General features: G+C 37.6%; 2 protein-coding genes across 4 annotated transcripts; one reads left to right on the top strand and one right to left on the bottom strand.

Annotated features, from left to right (window-relative positions):
* Window positions 1-3,115: 3,115 nt before the first annotated feature.
* On the bottom strand, window positions 3,116-10,405 carry dnajc16 (DnaJ (Hsp40) homolog, subfamily C, member 16). 2 transcript variants are annotated; one of them, XM_086159706.1, is made up of 16 exons: window positions 10,267-10,405; window positions 9,697-9,877; window positions 9,522-9,588; window positions 8,476-8,800; window positions 8,175-8,359; window positions 7,918-8,022; window positions 7,594-7,752; window positions 7,369-7,499; window positions 7,066-7,249; window positions 6,275-6,454; window positions 6,047-6,123; window positions 5,544-5,624; window positions 5,326-5,409; window positions 5,081-5,248; window positions 4,174-4,279; window positions 3,686-4,089 (listed from the first exon to the last, which is right to left on the bottom strand). In XM_086159706.1, exons 2-16 carry the CDS (start codon window positions 9,867-9,869, stop codon window positions 3,832-3,834), a joined length of 2,283 nt encoding a protein of 760 aa, XP_086015832.1. In that variant the 5' UTR covers window positions 9,870-9,877; window positions 10,267-10,405; the 3' UTR covers window positions 3,686-3,831. The 2 variants fall into 2 exon arrangements, with proteins under 2 accessions (XP_086015831.1, XP_086015832.1); XM_086159705.1 differs by having other exon boundaries at window positions 3,116-4,279.
* Window positions 10,406-10,703: 298 nt separating this feature from the next.
* Window positions 10,704-15,561, top strand: casp9 (caspase 9, apoptosis-related cysteine peptidase). 2 transcript variants are annotated; one of them, XM_086159767.1, is made up of 10 exons: window positions 10,704-10,973; window positions 11,160-11,274; window positions 11,384-11,467; window positions 11,920-11,978; window positions 12,123-12,299; window positions 12,381-12,470; window positions 13,824-13,971; window positions 14,519-14,707; window positions 14,819-14,928; window positions 15,041-15,561. In XM_086159767.1, exons 1-10 carry the CDS (start codon window positions 10,842-10,844, stop codon window positions 15,137-15,139), a joined length of 1,203 nt encoding a protein of 400 aa, XP_086015893.1. In that variant the 5' UTR covers window positions 10,704-10,841; the 3' UTR covers window positions 15,140-15,561. The 2 variants fall into 2 exon arrangements, with proteins under 2 accessions (XP_086015893.1, XP_086015892.1); XM_086159766.1 differs by having other exon boundaries at window positions 11,073-11,274.
* The last annotated feature ends 1,642 nt before the right edge of the window (window positions 15,562-17,203 follow it).

Below are 17,203 nucleotides of genomic sequence, written 5' to 3'. Positions count from 1 at the left end.
ATTCACCAGTTGTGGAGCCCCTGAAGGAGGAGGAAAAAGGAAAAGAAGAGGTCCCTGCCTTAATGATAAATGGTCTCCTCTTATATTGCGGTTTCCCACATTTGGATTTCAAAGCCCTTTACACCATGCAAGGTGCTAACCAGCTTATCGGTGAAACTTGGGGTTCAATGTCTTGCCCAAGGGCACTTCAGCAGGAATCAAACCCAGAAGCCTCCAATAGGAGGGATGCTCACTCTACCAAATGAGCCACAGCCGTTCCATTTTATATGAATAGAAATTATTTTTCTCTACATTAAAAATTTTGTCTTGAGTTTTTTTCACTTATTAATAACTTTTTTCTTTGCCTCTAGCTCACAAGTATGTGACAAGACCCCAAATACCTGGAAAAGGGAGCTGGAAATTCTTATGGACAAATGTAAAATTTGTTGTACCACAACAACATTTTAACCCTCTCAGGCTCAAATTAAGTTGTAGTTGCAGGAAAAATCTGATATTTGGCTGTCGCAAATCTGCAACATCTGCCTGGAGAAGGTTAAAACCATTCCCGTTTTCTCAGGAAGTGGTCTTGCAGGTAGAGTAAAGGAAGCTGAATAATAAAGCACAAGATTTCAGTGAGTGAGCAAGAGACTGGTAGACTTCAATGAGTCTTGACTAAGTTGGTGGGTGCGACTTGCTGCAATGCCTCCCTCTGGTGTCCACTGTAATGTGGTGACATGAAATGAACACAATAATGTTGCTGTTTTGATTTACCAATATGAATTATTTCTAGTGACTTCTGAAATTATTGATTGTAAAATTCAAATGTAAGTAATGTTGTAACTCTTTGGGGCATAATAGATAAGCCTCTGATATATTACATTATATTTTTGTGCCAACAAAATATGACTTCAAATGCTGTCTCATGGAGGTCCTTTGAGAATATGTAATTCTAGTTTTAGAAAATGGGAAATAAAAATAAATACATGTATTTCTGCACTGAACTAGCTGGGACATGTCTCTCATTTACATTCCATCTATCTTTTACAAACCCCGTCACACATCAGGCACACACACAGATACACCAAAATACTTCTCTTTATGCAGACAGCATTCTTATCTAAGTTACAAGGGCATGTATTGTCATCCCACACAGCCTTGATCTAATCTGTGAATCCAGTGTTGCATAATCTGGCGAAAGACCTTCAACTCCAATAGTCTTTGCAACAAGGATTAAGAGGGAGAAGCTAATTTCAAATTAAAAGAAAATATTTCAGAATGTTCTGGTATTTTCATTGTATATAACCACACATTATGGCAAATCAACTGTTGATTTGTGGAAATCCTGATTGCTTACAAGTTCTATCATCTTCCCCCTCATCCATAATGCTCAAGTTCCACAATCAGTAAAAACAGAACAGGTTGATTCATGTCCAAATATGTGGTTCAAGTGATTTGAAAAGATTTAGCCATCCGGTCCCAAAAGTTCATAAATCAACATTTTTAATTTTTTTTTCAATGAAATTTTCCCTTTTGTCTTTTCCCTTCAGGAGTCACCACAGCAATAGAGAAGTATAAAAAAAAGCGTCTTTTGAGGTCAAAATGCAGGCAGATTTGATTTATGAATTGAATAAATATACTGGTTAATGCTCATAGTATATGAAAAACATGTAAAACACAAGGCAAAATTTATGGAAAAGCTACCAATATTTATTGTATTTTGTCTGAATCTGAACTATTAAAGTACTCTTAACCAGGTATGAGACAAGTTATTATTTTTAAAATGTTTTCTATAACACAGCTACTTTAGTCTGTCTTAATAAGGCTGTGATACACAAGATGTACAAGGTGCTCCAGTAATAGTATAGTTAAGTAAACATAAAGCATTTTCTTTCCAACAACAGGATAAATTTACTACTGAAGACAAACTAACATAAGTGGCAGAAGCAGATACACTGACTGGAAAAATAACCTTATGAAACCTTGACCAAATCTGGAGCACTTATTTGAATTAACGTAAAACATTCAAGTTTTCTTTTAAGTTTGTCTTTTTTAATAAACATCCTCCTTTACCATGATTCACACTATTTACATCACGTACGACCAACAAATCTGCACTTAGTTTTACATTTTTGTCAACATAAATTGAAATTGGAAAGTACACAATTTATTACCTGAATTTCATGTGTTTGTCTACAAAATTTGGTTTGATAAATATTTCTCAATCCAACGAGGCCAATAGAAAACATTACAAAACAAAGGGACAATTTGTGCGCTACAGGGGCATGCAGGTGGACGTGCTGCAAAACTGACGTGCTGCAAAACTGACTTTATAACTGGGAAATGTGTTTTGGGAATTAAATCGTTATACTATAGCTTATTATTTTGACATTTTACAGAAGCACTGTGCTACTTCTGGTACTTTGTGTCAGTTGACTCCCCATCTGAATACTTTAACAGGCAACTATGGCCACGGAGTAATCCTCCTATGGATCCCATTTATATAACTGAAGTTGTTCCACACCTAAAGTCCTCCAAATGCTAAATCATTCTTGTTGGTTTGGGATAACATTTATAAGTTCAACCTTGCCTTTCTGCATACAACAATAAAAGTGTTTCCATAGAATCTTCCATTAATCCATCCATTATCTATCGCTTTTTCCTCACTTTGTGCCGCAGGGAAGTCATCGAGCAAGAGGCAGAGTACACCCTGGAAGGGTCACCAGTCAATCACAGGGCCACATATAGTGACAGACAACCACTCACTCTCTCATTCACACATTTGGGAATTTTTTTTCCAATTTTCCTCCAACATGTTTTTGGACTGTGGGAGGAAACCAGAGAACCCAGTGGAAACCCATGCAGACACGGGTAGACATGCAAACTCCACATGGATAGGCCTCTGTGGGAATTGAACCAGGGTCCTTCATGCTGTCTGGTGGAAACACTAATCACTGCACCACACAATATGCCTTGAGGTCCAGGATAAAAGGCATTTTTCATAGCGAAATGCTATATTGCACAAATAAATTAATCAGTAGTCATTCTCCACCAGGCACCTGCATGTTCCCTAAATTAAACCCAATTACTACTACCCCAAAAATTAAGTAACATAAATTTAAACTACTGCAATACTTCAGTTTTTTTTTGTGTTTTTTTTTGTTTTAACAAGTACAAACCCTCCCTCCAAAGATTTTGTAACTCAGCGAAAATTTTAAATGCATGGATTCATAGTGTTAAAGAGACAGTGTGTGTATGTACATTATGCTGAATATGATATCAGTAGTAAGGCTATAGTTGTGAATGTAGCAATGCAGCGAGTGCTTGGTTACAAGACATCTTTGTTAGTAATGTCTTGGTAGCCTCACTTCATCATGAATGGAATTACATTACAGTATAAAACATTTTCTTTCCCCAAACAAGTAAAGAATCAGCATCCATAAAGCTACATCCCTCCAAGAAGTTCAGTGGTTCCATTCATAGTCCACTTTTCAGAGAATTAATATGCTTCCAGTCTGCAATTTTTAGCTGGAGTATTCCCTTCTACCCTCATTTGTGGCAGAAACCCTGGTTTAGGAAATCATCTTTAACTGCAAAGAAGATACTGAGTTCTTTTGTGAGTGAGATTCACAAACCTGAATCTCTATTTCACAGTATTTATCAGTGAAGGTCTTCCATCAGTATGCAAGTCTGACTCTCCGATGGTCAATGACGGCAGAGGAGCGGGGGGGGGGGGTGAAGCAGCACCTGGTGCCTGAGCAATATAGACCAATTTTTTAAAATAGCATGCAATAAATGTAAGTTGGTGGACTCTTGGATTAGCCCAGCAGTAGTTGCCCTTTGTAATAGTCATTTTTATTTATTGGATGTGATCTTGTCCAGCCCAGGCCATGCAGGGATGTAGAAACGTGGCAGGGTGCCTTCCATTAGCCTTTCCATCCACAACCCGAGACGGTCAAGTTTGTGGTGGATTTGTAGGGTAGAAGTGCTGCGGGATCGTGTAGATTTACGCGGAGGATGGTCATCACGGGAAATGGACCTTGACCTTCCCCCAGAAGTGCCTCCTTCATCCTCAGATGTCTTACTTTCAAGATCCTCACCAGTGTATACAGGCTTAAATAGACAAAAGTACTTCTTGAAGCCATTTAGTGCTAGCACATAGCCAGTGTAGTCCACCTTTTGGTGCGCCCCCAATACCTCTTCTGCATCCATCTGCAGAGCATCTTGTGCAAACTCCAGAAGAGTGTTCATCCATTCATTGTGCTTGTCAATATTCAGGAAAGAAAAATGAAGCGCGAGGCTCCTAGGAAAGGACAATAATAATTTTCACCATCACTGATGAATATACATTAAGATGCATATTGTATTGTTTCAGCACATTTTCACAACCATTTGTTTTTTCATGGGTTGTTTTACTGTTTTTGACTGTACTGTTTCCTTTAAACAGCTCTCCTTGCTAACAAATGACAATGAATTGTGGGAATTAAGAATATATGGGGATCAGAGCTACAGACATTGAGAATGACTTTTCTATATTTAGTTCTGCTCTCCTTGCATTGTCATGGAATGACTTTGAGGTATGTACTCATTAATAAAATTCTGCTGATGTAACTAGCATTATTTCCACAAGTACAATTGGTTTTTATTTTGAAAGTGTCAGCACTTGTAATTTCATATGCTTACATGTTAGGTATCTCTAGTCCTGAAAGGAACATGGCTGTGTGCTCAAAACTTAAATCACCCTTGTTAATGTCCCCTTCACACAGAAGGCAGTCCTCTTGGAATTGTGTGACCTGGTTCAGAGTACATTACTCCCCCTCGCCTGTTGGGAGTGTTGTTGAGCAAAACCTGAACCACTAACTGCTCATGGTTCATCCATAATCGGTTAAATTTAGTGGTTGAATTTTGCTGATCTTGTGCTGTATGTACAGTATACCTAAATGTGGCAATTAAGATCTTTCTACTTCTTCTTCTTCTTTAGCCACCCCTTGATTTTACTTGAAATGGTTCTTGGAAGAAATTGCATCTGGCCATTTTGTAAGGACCTATTACAGTTCAATCTTTACCACACAAAGCAATATTTTTTTTAGAAATTTAAACGTACCCTGTGAAAGAATACACCTCTTTGGCAAACTTGCTGAGGAGAAGGTTCTTTGACGCATCAGTGAGCACCAGCACGATGTTCATGTGCCCTGGCCGCAGCTTCACTAGGTTGCTTGTGTAAGTGATGTCTGTAAGCTCTGTCACCTCCACAAAGTTCTTCTTGGGAGCCCTATTTAAGTAAAAGACAACAATGAAAACATTGGATCCATGATAGATTGATTTAATCTAAGTCTAGAATATTCTCACCTTGAACCACCACTGGTTCCAGATGATCCATTTTCTGTTTTTAGCCCAACCTTCGGTTTGATCGGTTTATCTTCACTTGAGTCACTGAAAAAACAATTGAAATTCAGAAGTGCTCTTCTCATCATCCTGTTTGTTTTTCATAATGTGAACAGATGTGGCTACATTTGTGCTGCTTTTCAAGGTAGAGAAACAAAGCAATTTTGTGAGAAAACACTAACCTGAAGGCTTGGATGACAACAGTTCCAAATAAGATGAATAAGGCAGAGAAGATGAGAGATAGAAGAGGCATCATCTCCCGCCTATAAATCACCACATGTTATAATGCAACACAGCACTCAGATGCATCTCATAAGTTTGGCTCCTGCACTAGAGCCATACCTTGATAGCATATATCTATTGTTATAGAGTAATTTTGAACTGCTTTATGCATCAGAAATTGTAAAAAGGGATGTTAGAGAATTTGGAGAAATATCATTAATATCAAAGCTTGAAAGCTTACCATAATTCAGGACCAATATCTAAATGCAGTTCATTATTGGCTTTATAAAATAACCTTTACTTTTTAATGCCTCAGTATACTATTCCAGCCCTACATGACCAGCAAGTTCATGTTTTTCAGTGCACCGCCAAATCGCTGAATTTGGCAAAATGTGTATTGGCTTGACTGTTGACTTTTTTGAATTATATAATATCAGATGAAAACTCACAACCTCCAACCTACCAGTTGTTGTGTAAAATGTCATCTATGACTTCAGAGAGGTAATCATAGGATGCATAGATCCAACGAATTACAAATATCTGCAGAATAAGAGTGTTACATTTCATTAGTTATTCATTAGGGTTGCAACAAACGCCTTTTATTTATATGGATAATGTTCTGTTTTCCAACCTTGCCACTAGTAGAGGAATAAAGCATTACTGAAACTGACAGTTTTACAAAACTACTTACAGAGGCGAACTCATTATTTAGCTCAGGCAGTATGGCATCATGGATAAGAATGGATGGATCCTTCTGAAGTCGCTCCAACTCATCCAGAAGACACTGCTTGTCTCTGTCACTGCCATTCCAGGAGGTGACTGGCTTGAAAAAAGCTTTCCCTGCAGCATTACGCCTCTCCAGGATCACCACCTACACACACACACATTCACTCACACAGTCTTGATTGGAAAATATTGTTTTAATCTCCCTTTATTGTCATAACTGTGAGCATGCATGGATTCCTGGACCCGTAGTTTCACCCCCCATTCCAGGTTCAAGACAAGAGCTCCTAGACATGATGTGCCGGTCATGTGATAGTGTACAACAGTAAAAAGAAGTCAGTGAAATAACCATTTTAATCAGCCATATCAACACTTGGTTTCAGTTCAATAATTCTTTGACTTAATGACTACTTAGTATATACTTTTGTTAAAATTGAATTTTTCACCACACCAAATCAAATGTTTTCAGAATCATGAGAAACTACCATGTGTAACTGAAAACCAGCACAGGATCAACTGAAAATCATTAATAAATTACCCAAGCACTTAATCAGATATAGACAACTTTTTAACTTATTAATTCAATACATAAAGTTAAAAATACCGATCTTTTTGTGTGAATGCATATCATTTGTATGTCTGATCAAGGTCTCAATCAGGAGTCTATTTCAACTACAGTATATTTATAGGAGTAAGGTTCCTGAAAGACATTCCAGCTTTCAAATGTAAAACGCAGCAAAATATTTGGCAATAATGTACCTGTGGTGGTGAATGTGTGCTGTCTTTGCTCTGCATGAGGATGTCACAAAGCTGTTGCTGTAACCGTTGATAAACATATGCAAATCTCACAACTTCCTTGGTATTGGTTGAGGCAAAAGAGAGAAACGCCTCCTTCCCAAAAGCAAACGACTCTTCGTCACCTGTAATCAGCAGGACGCAGTATCTGATGGGATTACATAACAACAAATTAGCTGACATAAACTACAAATATTTAGTGTGATTATATTTTTTTTCCATTTTGAAGAGTAAAAAGTGTGACCATGTTTAAAAAACAAATCTTACTTCCTACGTCTATGGAACTGTTTGACAGGACAGAGCTCATTAAAGAGCATCTGATTCACTAGTCTTGGTGCGAGTAGAAATTTGTTGTTTGACATGAACTCGTCAATAATTTGCTTTTTCATTCCTTTAGCCTGCAAAGAAAAAAACAAGATGTAAAAAATTAACACCATCAGTTTACGATGAAGATACTAGCAATGTATTTCATCTTGAAAGGCAGTGATTGACCTGTATAATGTCAGCAGGCTTTTCTGTGCTTTCTTTGAAAACCAGCATGGTTGGGGCATAGGTGTTGATATTGAACTGTTTCTGCAGACTGACTGTCTCTGGAAGCCCCTGATCCACATAGCCAAACTGCAAATAATCCTTATAAGCGAAAGCTGTCAGCTAAGAAAATGTAGAGATTGAGTCAAGTATATCTTTGTATCAGAACTTAGGGGTAATATATACAGTATATATGGCTGTAGACAGTAAAGCTGGTATTAAACAAACACACACGTTAACCTAGGAGCTGTTGTACAAGCATACAAAACATGCAAGACAAATTCTTACTTTGTATAAGAGAGGAACTACAGGCACTTGGTCAAACAGAAGAACATGCGGCTTGTTGAGCTCATGCCAACTATTCAAGAACTGCAGGTTATTATTATCATTGACCTGAAACGAAAAAATGTGCAATTATTTTACTGGTATGCTCCCAGCTCACGAATGTGATCATGCACTTTTATTCATGTCACATGGATTGCATTTTACATGAAAAACTGAAATTGTGTTATTTTCCCTGAATACAGAAAGTGAAAGATACTGACCCACTCCACAAGTCTCTGAGGAAGAAGGTCTTCTACAAACTGCCTCAGGTGCTCCTTTGCTAAAGCATAATGGAAAAATGTCACTTTGCCATTAATGACTCCAAGTATAGATGGCGTTCGATGAGCCCCAAGGTGATTAGCTAACCGTCTCTCATATCCAACATCAACCACACCAATTCCTACACCTGCAAAGACAGAATAGCCAAAAAGACTTGTCAGACTTCACTTGTCTCTTAATAAAAAATTCATACAGCCAAGAACTTTTTTGAAACTCCGGATAATTCATATGTTCATTCACAACCTAGTGTCTCCATCTCCTGGACCACCTCCTTCCACACAGGCTCAATATGGATGCAGCTGAAGCACCAGTCAGAAGTGATCTTTATCAGGTAGGGCCTCTTGAAGCTACCAGGCACCACATCGTTGACATACTGGTTAAAGTGCAATGTGTATTTGCTATCTGCAAAGTCCCTGTGGTTCTTGCTGTTGAACGGAAAATTGAAGAAGGACTCATCAAAGTAAAAGCTGTCGTGGTGATGACCATAGCGACCATTGCCATACGGTTGGGTGTCATCAGTCTGCCCATAGCGGTCATAGTTGGCACGTTTGTCTTCACTGGATAAGATCTGGATAATGGGTAAAAAGAAAAAAGAAAAAAAATCAATAGAGCAGACATTGTCCAAAAACACTGTCTGCAGACATTCCAAAAAGTTGGAATACTGTGTAAATGTTAAACAGGTATTGATAATGATAAGTAGGGTGTAACACAACCATACTTAGCAGTTTCAAACAAAAGTGCACTCCAGCATCAGTATTAATAGCCCTGAAAAAGTTGCTTTAATTATTGGAATTTGGCTTGAACTGCAAGATAATAATTATATTTAGTGCAACAAATTTAGATAACTCAACAAGAAAGAGGGAACTAAGAAACAAATGGGTTTTTCAAATTCTGATGTATGACGTAATGCAATAATCAAAATCCTTTCATCCTTTTCTCCTTACGTAGTGATTGTTTTGGACTCTCAACCTTGTACTGCAATTGAAGGGAAATAAACATATAGAAACTTATACATAGAAAATAAAACTAGGCAAAGAACACTGATGTCTCAATTAGAAACATTATTGTCCAGTTGTCTGTCTGCAAGAAAATAAGCAAAAACATAAAACAATATATTTCACACATAATGCTGATCTATAAACATCATGTGTTATAATATATTATAAATATAAATATGTTAAAACATATTAAATAGTTTTAACGTCAACTATTATAATTCCATGATCTGAGGGAGGCTAATATCAACTGACTGGTATCATTCAGGCTTTAAGATACTAGATATTGCTTACCTCATATGACTTTGTGATCTTTATAAACATATCCTCAGCACCTGGTTGTTTGTTTTTGTCAGGATGCCTTGAAAAAGAAATATCCAAGAAATATGCTGTAGCAACTGTCCTTTTGGATATCGCTGGCAGAGAAATTGAAGTTTAAATAACAGCTAGTTAGATTGAAAGTACTTACCATTCTTTAGCGAGACGCTTGTAGACTTTCTTAATCTCAGCCTGACTGGCGCTCTTGCTGATTCCTAGGATTTTGTATGGGTCCATGTCAGCCCAAGTAGTGGTTGAGCCTGTCAGCAGCATAGAAAGGACTACCAGCACAGCCAGAGGCAGACCCATCTTCCACCCTACCATCACGGCCGCTTTGAAAACAGGGGAAAAACTATCACCCTCTCGTCTCAGAATGTTCTGACCTGATATCAAGGCATATATTTCACGGGGTTTACAAGCAGAACATCCCTCCCATTAAGACGTTAGCTTTGTAATGTCAAACTACGAAGGCTATCAACTGAGTTGCTAAATACGGGAGATGTGGGGAAATAGCGTGCTAGCTGAGGCAGCTGGTTGGGGTTTGTTACGAGAAAACAACAAATGCGCATTACCATATCATAACTATAGCGATATGGCATGATATTATGGTTATTTACCGAATAGAACGTCGCTCACGCTAATGTGTCATTTTCTGCGAGTGTGTTTACTGCGTTGCCATGATGGCTATCGGTTTAAACGTTGACGCTAAATTACTGCGTACCTGAAAAAGATGCGCTCAACCTGAACTACGCCACATTTTTGGTGATGGCTTCGATCCTCTTCAGCCTCTTGACCATTAGCGCCGACGTGAGAAGACAGCGAAATGAAAGGGGTGTGTTCGGCGGCATCTCAGAATTCCCCGACAACCTGCTACTGCGAAGCAGGGGCGGAGGTGGAGTTCCAAGTGTTCTTCAATCATTTCGAGAGGTTGAGTGTTTCATAACACCTATAGTTTACCTCCTAATGTTCGGTTAGTAGCTTCTCACTTCCCAATGTTTTCTTGAAAGCCGCGCTGCTTGGCTAACAATTTACAACGTTGCCCGCCCGGCAACAGGGACAAGAGTAAATAACAAGCGCACCCTTTACGTCAGCCAGTCGACCAATCACAGGGATCCATGATGTAAACAAGGAAATAGTAAATGCAACCCGAGTACAACAGAGAGCGTCCACGAATCACTTGTTCCGCTTTCCAATTTAGTCATCGGGCTTATTTGCCGATACCGACAGACTGTGGCCGTCACACGACTTGCTGTTTAAACTTCTATTATTTCAGCGTTGTTTCACAGTCATTAAAGAATGGATGATAGATACAGAACGATTCTTCATCGCAACAGGACCAAACTCGTAACAGAGCTGAAGCCATCAGACCTCTATGATGGCCTTCTTGAGAAAGGAGTTTTCACACAAGATATGATCGATGAAATAAAGGTAGGGCAATTAACGTCAGTGATATTGACCTCAATGTAGTCGGAGTTGTTGTGCCCCTAGCAAAGAGCTAAGTTGTATTATGTTACTGTTTACTGTCAGAGCAAAGGAGCAAGACGTGCCCAGGCGAGACACCTTGTCGTGGATTTAGAGACCCGTGGGAATTTGGCCTTTCACTTATTTCTGCAGTGTCTTCAGGAAGCAGGCCAAAATAATTTAGCAGACCTACTTCAAAATGGAGCTCCTCGAGATGAGATACATTCTTCAATACCGATTGTCCGCCCTCTTGTCAAGCCTCTCCCAGGTTGTAAGCCATTGTACCTTCTTCATCGACTACAAATGTGCGTAAATGTTGACTTAAGCGGCATAACCTGATTGTAATCTGAATACATATTTACCTTTTTCTTTTATAGCCTTTCCAATGGACGTTGATAAGCCAAAAAAGGATGTTCTGCCTGTCAGTCTAACTGTGAGACCGAGTAGTACACCCAGTCCACGTAAGGTTTTTTGCTTTAGAGTCTGATTGATACTGAATTTTTGGATTTCCTACCGATGATTTGGAGTGAAAAATCAGGTGAAAATATGTCCAAATTATTGTCAGTGCAAGGTATGCGAATATAAATCCAACAATTACTTAATTTAAACATCCTAAGTAGTGTTTTAATAGTCATATGTATGCAAGACATTTGGGTGTCAATATACACAACATTATTGCTGGCTGCCTTGTGGGATATAGATGAAACAAATTGAACCATATGCAAACCTTTATTGCACATGATACATTGCTGTATACAGTTTCCATATTGGTCAGCATATACTGTATGTAGACATGTCACCTGATAAAATTAGTCTACAAGTTGTAATCGGTAAGTCTCTACTCTGCACGTGATACATGTTGTTTATAAATAGGTTTGTTCCTTAATGTTTAACACATTAATTTTTTTAACAGCTTTTGAGGAGAATTCAACAAGACCTAGGATGCCTAGGACACGGCGGGACAGTATTCAGGTGATCACCATTAGTCTTTAGAGGGATACACAAATATAAGGCTTTATAATCAGTTCTGAACAGGTCTCAGTCAATTTTGAGGACATGCTATGTTTCCATATTTATCAAATGTGGGTTTCTCTGCATATTATCTGCATCTGTCAGAGCTATAAAATGGATTCCAGCCCATGTGGACACTGCCTCATCATAAACAACGTGGATTTCGAACCACAGTGTGACCTCAGCAACCGCAAAGGGTCCAATATAGACTGTGAAAAGCTAGAGAGAAGATTCAAGGCTCTCAACTTTATTGTGGAAGTGAGAACAAACCTGAAACATAGAGTAAGGGTAATTCTCCATTTGTTTGTGTCTGCACCACTTAACTTTCAATTTGTCATGCTAACATTTATCTCCATATCCCAGAAAATTAAACAGGAGTTGTCTGCTTTGTCAAAGAAGGACCATTCCCAGTTTGATTGCTGTGTGGTTATCATACTGTCTCATGGGACTGAGGTAATTTTTTGTATCTTATCCAACCAACCCATATACTAGGCAATTCTCAAAATCTTTTTGCTTAACATGCTGATGACTAGCTCCTCTGCACCAGATCTTTAATGGAATGGCTGCCAGGTTTATAATGTGACCTACAGAAATATCTGTTGTTCAGCTTACTGTTTTTTTTCATCTTTATTTTTTCAAGTATTTGTTAAGAATGGTATCTGGCAAGTATTTTTTGAACATTAGGTTATGTTTTTTGTTTGTTTGTTTTAATCTTTAGTAATTACCAAGAATGAAATGTAAATCACACAGTATGTAAGGCACACTTTTTTTTTTTTCCAAGGAAAAGCTTTCTGTCACTCTCAGTTGAGAATGAAGTGGCAGCAGTTCCATGCAGGCTCAATCAAAACCCATTTATCAAAACCCAAATTGCATTTATGTTCCCGATCAGATTAAGTTAACTGAAACTTTTTAAAAACATTTCAATTTGGTAATTATGTCGTTTTTGGTAACTGTCCTTCGAGTCACAATCTTTTGTCCAGTCACATCAGCTAATGCAGCTACTGAAGGTCTTTTTTTAAGAATAAGAATAGAAATTAATGATTGAAAGTGTGATTTATATTCTGACTTATAAAGTGAGTACTTCTTTGTTTTCTTTTCTTTTTTTATTTATTTATCTGTTTATCTAATTGATTAATTAATTTTTTGATTTTGTTTGTTTTTAAAAATCAAGGGGACACTTGGGACACGGACACGAAGGGAAACTGGCGAGAAATCAATCTCAAATCACCGAAACTCATTAATATACTATCTGAAAAAAAAAACATATTTTAAAAAGTTCTTCACAAATACCTGAAAAGCAACTGAAATGTATTATAGGATGAATAGGATGAAAGGACATGAACAGCAATGAGCAAAATTATTGGAAGATTTGATATACAGGAACAAAAAATGTTGTAATGTTGTAGATAACGTTTTCCAAAGCATTAAAAGAATGACAAAATCTGTACTTCTACTTATATAACCAAATGTCTTATTAGTGATGCGGTGTATGTTTTTTTAATCAAATGTTTTTTGCAGTGTTTGAAATATTTATTAAAAAAAGACTATCAAGCCTGAGTTTTGGAGACTCCTAAGGTTTAGCATTCCACAGTATGGCACTGGTTGACCTGTTCTTGTCAACCATATAGCAGAAGTGTGTTGTTTCTTCACTGACAGTATTCTATTAGCTGGATAAAATGCATAAGCGATGTCTATTGTGAGCTGAAGCTTCAGGCTGAAATCTTCACTTGCTCTCAGTCTGTCTTATACTACTAAAGGCTAGGATAGCTTGTTAAATCTAATTTGTCTTCATGTTTGTTTTCACAGGTGAGTCACAGCCGTTTCCCTGGTGCTGTGTTTGGCGTGGATGGACAGCACATCTCTGTTCAGCAAATCACAAACTACCTCAATGGCCAGCACTGCCCATCTTTGCAGGGAAAACCCAAAGTTTTTTTCATCCAGGCTTGTGGAGGAGGTAGTTATCAAAGAATGTTGACTGCGTCATCAAATAAATCTTTGAAATTTCTCATCCTCTGTAGTATTAAGGGGTTATATTGGAAGAGTTCTAAAGAGCTTCATCTTCAAGAGAAGAAACTCATGTATTGTTGCCATGAAAGGATTTCAACCAGAACAAAAACTTATTTGCAAAAACTAAAGACAAGGCAATACTAATATATTTCTAATTGATATAAATATAGTAGTCTTTGTACGGTATTTGAAGAACGCACTTGCTGTTAATGTAATGAAAAGAATGACCCCGCTCTGCCCATTCAACCAAACATCAACATTCAAACCTGTAATGTCCCGCTGGGAACCTCCTTTTAACATACATATTGCAAACTGGTAACATTTTTCCACAACCAGCATATACAATGACAGCAATAACAATGTGAAGAAAATAACGTATTTTGTTAATACTTAATGAGAAGCATTTAAGATTTGTTTGAGTTTTTACAAAATATCTTTTTAATTAGATTGTGGCTTTGAGTTCTTATTAGGTCTCATTTGCTTTTGTCCTCGAGGTGAAAGAGACACTGGGTTTGAAGTTTCTCCTGATGAGGTTGAACCCTCTGTTAGGGGAGCAGAAGACCAGACTGACGCCATCCCTACGTCGTCCAGCAGTGACTCGCTGAGTATGTCCGATGAACCTGACGCCAGAGCCACACTGCCCACGCCGAGTGACATACTGGTGTCCTACTCAACGTTTCCAGGTGTGCGTCAAGTGCAACGTATTTCAATGTAGTTCATGCATCCATCTTTCTTTTTTGCTAATGGTACATTTCAGATGTGTCTGCTCTTTAATGCCTCTGTGACAAATGCAGGTTACGTGTCCTGGCGAGACACCGAGGCAGGTTCATGGTATGTCGAGATACTGGATCAAGTCCTTGAGGAAAATGCTTCTACATGTGACTTGGACACAATGTTAATGATGGTAAGCTTATTCTGATATAAATTTACAGAGAAATTGGTTTGTTTCATATATTTCAGTAATTAGTAGTTTTGAGGTTCGTTACACGTATTTAATTATTACTGCTTTTTTACAGGTAAACAATGAAGTCTCTCAAAATTCTGCCAAAGGACTGTACAAACAAATGCCTGGCTCATTCAACTTCCTCCGTAAACATTTCTACTTCCAAAGTTAAGATCAGATGATTAGTTCAGCCTTTTTCATAATTCAGTTTAGCTTCCAGAGAATACAGGGTTCATGATATTTTCAGTATATAAAATTCTTATGGTGACGTAGCTGTGTATGATAGTCATTTCTGCTCTTGTTAACTGATATTGGGGTTGATAATTTTGTGAAGATTTTTATTGATTATGTTATCAATGGGCACTTTGGGCACTTTGATAATATTCTTGAATATTTGTGGTGTGATAAAAAGCAACAATTAGCATGAATAATAAACATATTTTCTATTACTGTACTTCAGTATCTTTTCTAAGTGTTGTGCATTGCGGGGTCGTGTCCCCTATATGAATATATGAGAAAAATGGGGAAAAAAAAGGTTCAAATTATGTTACGCATATTTGTACTGTAAATAAAAATTATGCCTTTTGATACTAATCAAGTGACTCTTTTATCATTGTGTCTGTCAGTCTGCATACAACATAACAGTATTTTGCAGAAATAAATGGGAACGAGTAAAACAAGGAACCTTTTATTTTCCCCTGGAAAACCAACATGCTACTTTGTGAACATTAATACAAATGGATAACTTTAAATTCAAATATGCATCCGTATAGCAGCCGGTATATATTGCAATGTTGTGCTGTTTTATACCCCCAGGCTGTTTACCTTTTTTATGTACGTAATATAACCTCATGCTACAAAAGAAACTTCCACACTGGAATTAGATGTCTGTCAGTACTGATTAAAAGTACAATGCCTTCGACAGACCCGTTTGACCCTGAAAACTGCTTTGTTAATTTCTTCATAATGAGGACAATTCTTCGTAAATGTACTTGTCAGAGTCAAATGTCATATTGCCATTTTCCTTTGTTTCCTTGTTGCTACAATGATTTTCCATTTGTCATGGTTGGAACACTGATTCTACTGTAATGTTGTAACTTCAGTCTGTATTGTCAGTCTTGCACTTTGCTGTAACTTTTGTTTGTTTTGGTATAACTTATTTCTGACTTGTTGATTTTTTTATTTTATAAATTAATGTCACTGTATTTGCACAGACTCCTGGCTATTCCTTTCAACTTTACGGCAACACTGCTTTCCACATTTTTTACACATTAAACAGTGCGCTAAGAGTCCAGTTTTGTTAACACTCCATTGACAGAAACAACGCTTCATACATCTGCATCAAGTAGTCCTGGTTTGGCTCTGAACCTCCCAGTCATGTAAAATACAGAGTTGCTGTCTTCAGGTTGAAGAGGTCACCTGTATCTAGCCGTCCCAAGTCAATAAACACATCACCAAGGTGAGGATACCAGGCTAAGCCTCTGTTCAGTGAGTCCAGAACCTGATAGAGGCAGAACCACAGATTGGTCAACCCAGCCTTTTGGACTTTTCACTCAGGAGTGACATAGATCCTTTAATACGCCCAACAGTATATTCTAAATGTTCAAAATGCAATATTTATGATTTAAGACACATACATTCTATGCTAATGATGTGAGAGATTGTATGAACAAGTGACCAATTGAGGCCAAATACCAGAGCAACTTCTGAAGTCCAAACGTCGGTAGTTTGAGTTTGTGACTTATCTGTTTGAGTAGAGTTTGAGTAGTGTCTTAGAAAATGTTGTTTCCTCCCACCAACACCAGAGGACGTATTTGCTCAGTTTTGTGTTAGTTTTAAGTACCTTACTTTGTACTTATGCACTTTCAAGCACAGGCTTCTCTAATGACTTCATTTACAAAGAGAGTAAAAAATAAAAACACAAAACCAACCAAGAGCATTGGGATTTTTTTTTTCCTTTTTAAAAAAAAAGTTTTTGTTTTATTTGGAATGGATTTCAATGGTATGGTACAAAACACCTGTTGAACTTTTCAAAACAAATACGCATTTTAAATATTGAAAGTGACATTGCAATATCTTGAATCCAGCTCAACCTGCACCACTTTCTGACAATTGTGATTGGATATCTTTGACATCCAGCCAACAAAAACTTCAAAGAATGACTGATGATTGTAATTTTTCTGCATCAACTTATTAGGAGAGAAGAATTTTAGTATTTTGTTGGATTCGTACATTC

The sequence above is a fragment of the Fistularia commersonii genome, chromosome 14 (genome assembly GCF_037954325.1).
Source record: "Fistularia commersonii isolate RoL2024-O1a breed Wild chromosome 14, RoL_Fcom_v1.0, whole genome shotgun sequence".
In the NCBI taxonomy this organism is placed as follows: Eukaryota; Metazoa; Chordata; class Actinopteri; order Syngnathiformes; family Fistulariidae; genus Fistularia; species Fistularia commersonii.
Note: the sequence above shows the minus strand (reverse complement) of the source record. Positions and strands in the feature narration are given on the sequence as shown.

Coding starts and splice junctions, on each gene's coding strand:
- dnajc16 (XM_086159705.1), bottom strand. CDS start 9,869: ATGGTAGGGTGGAAGATGGGTCTGCCTCTGGCTGTGCTGGTAGTCCTT. Junction 6,455..7,065: donor GCACACATTCACCACCACAG/GTACATTATTGC, acceptor GTGTGTGTGTAG/GTGGTGATCCTGGAGAGGCG. Junction 5,410..5,543: donor GTTGTCATCCAAGCCTTCAG/GTTAGTGTTTTC, acceptor TTGTTTTTTCAG/TGACTCAAGTGAAGATAAAC.
- casp9 (XM_086159766.1), top strand. CDS start 10,842: ATGGATGATAGATACAGAACGATTCTTCATCGCAACAGGACCAAACTC. Junction 11,275..11,383: donor TCTTGTCAAGCCTCTCCCAG/GTTGTAAGCCAT, acceptor TTTCTTTTATAG/CCTTTCCAATGGACGTTGAT. Junction 12,471..13,823: donor TACTGTCTCATGGGACTGAG/GTAATTTTTTGT, acceptor TTGTTTTCACAG/GTGAGTCACAGCCGTTTCCC.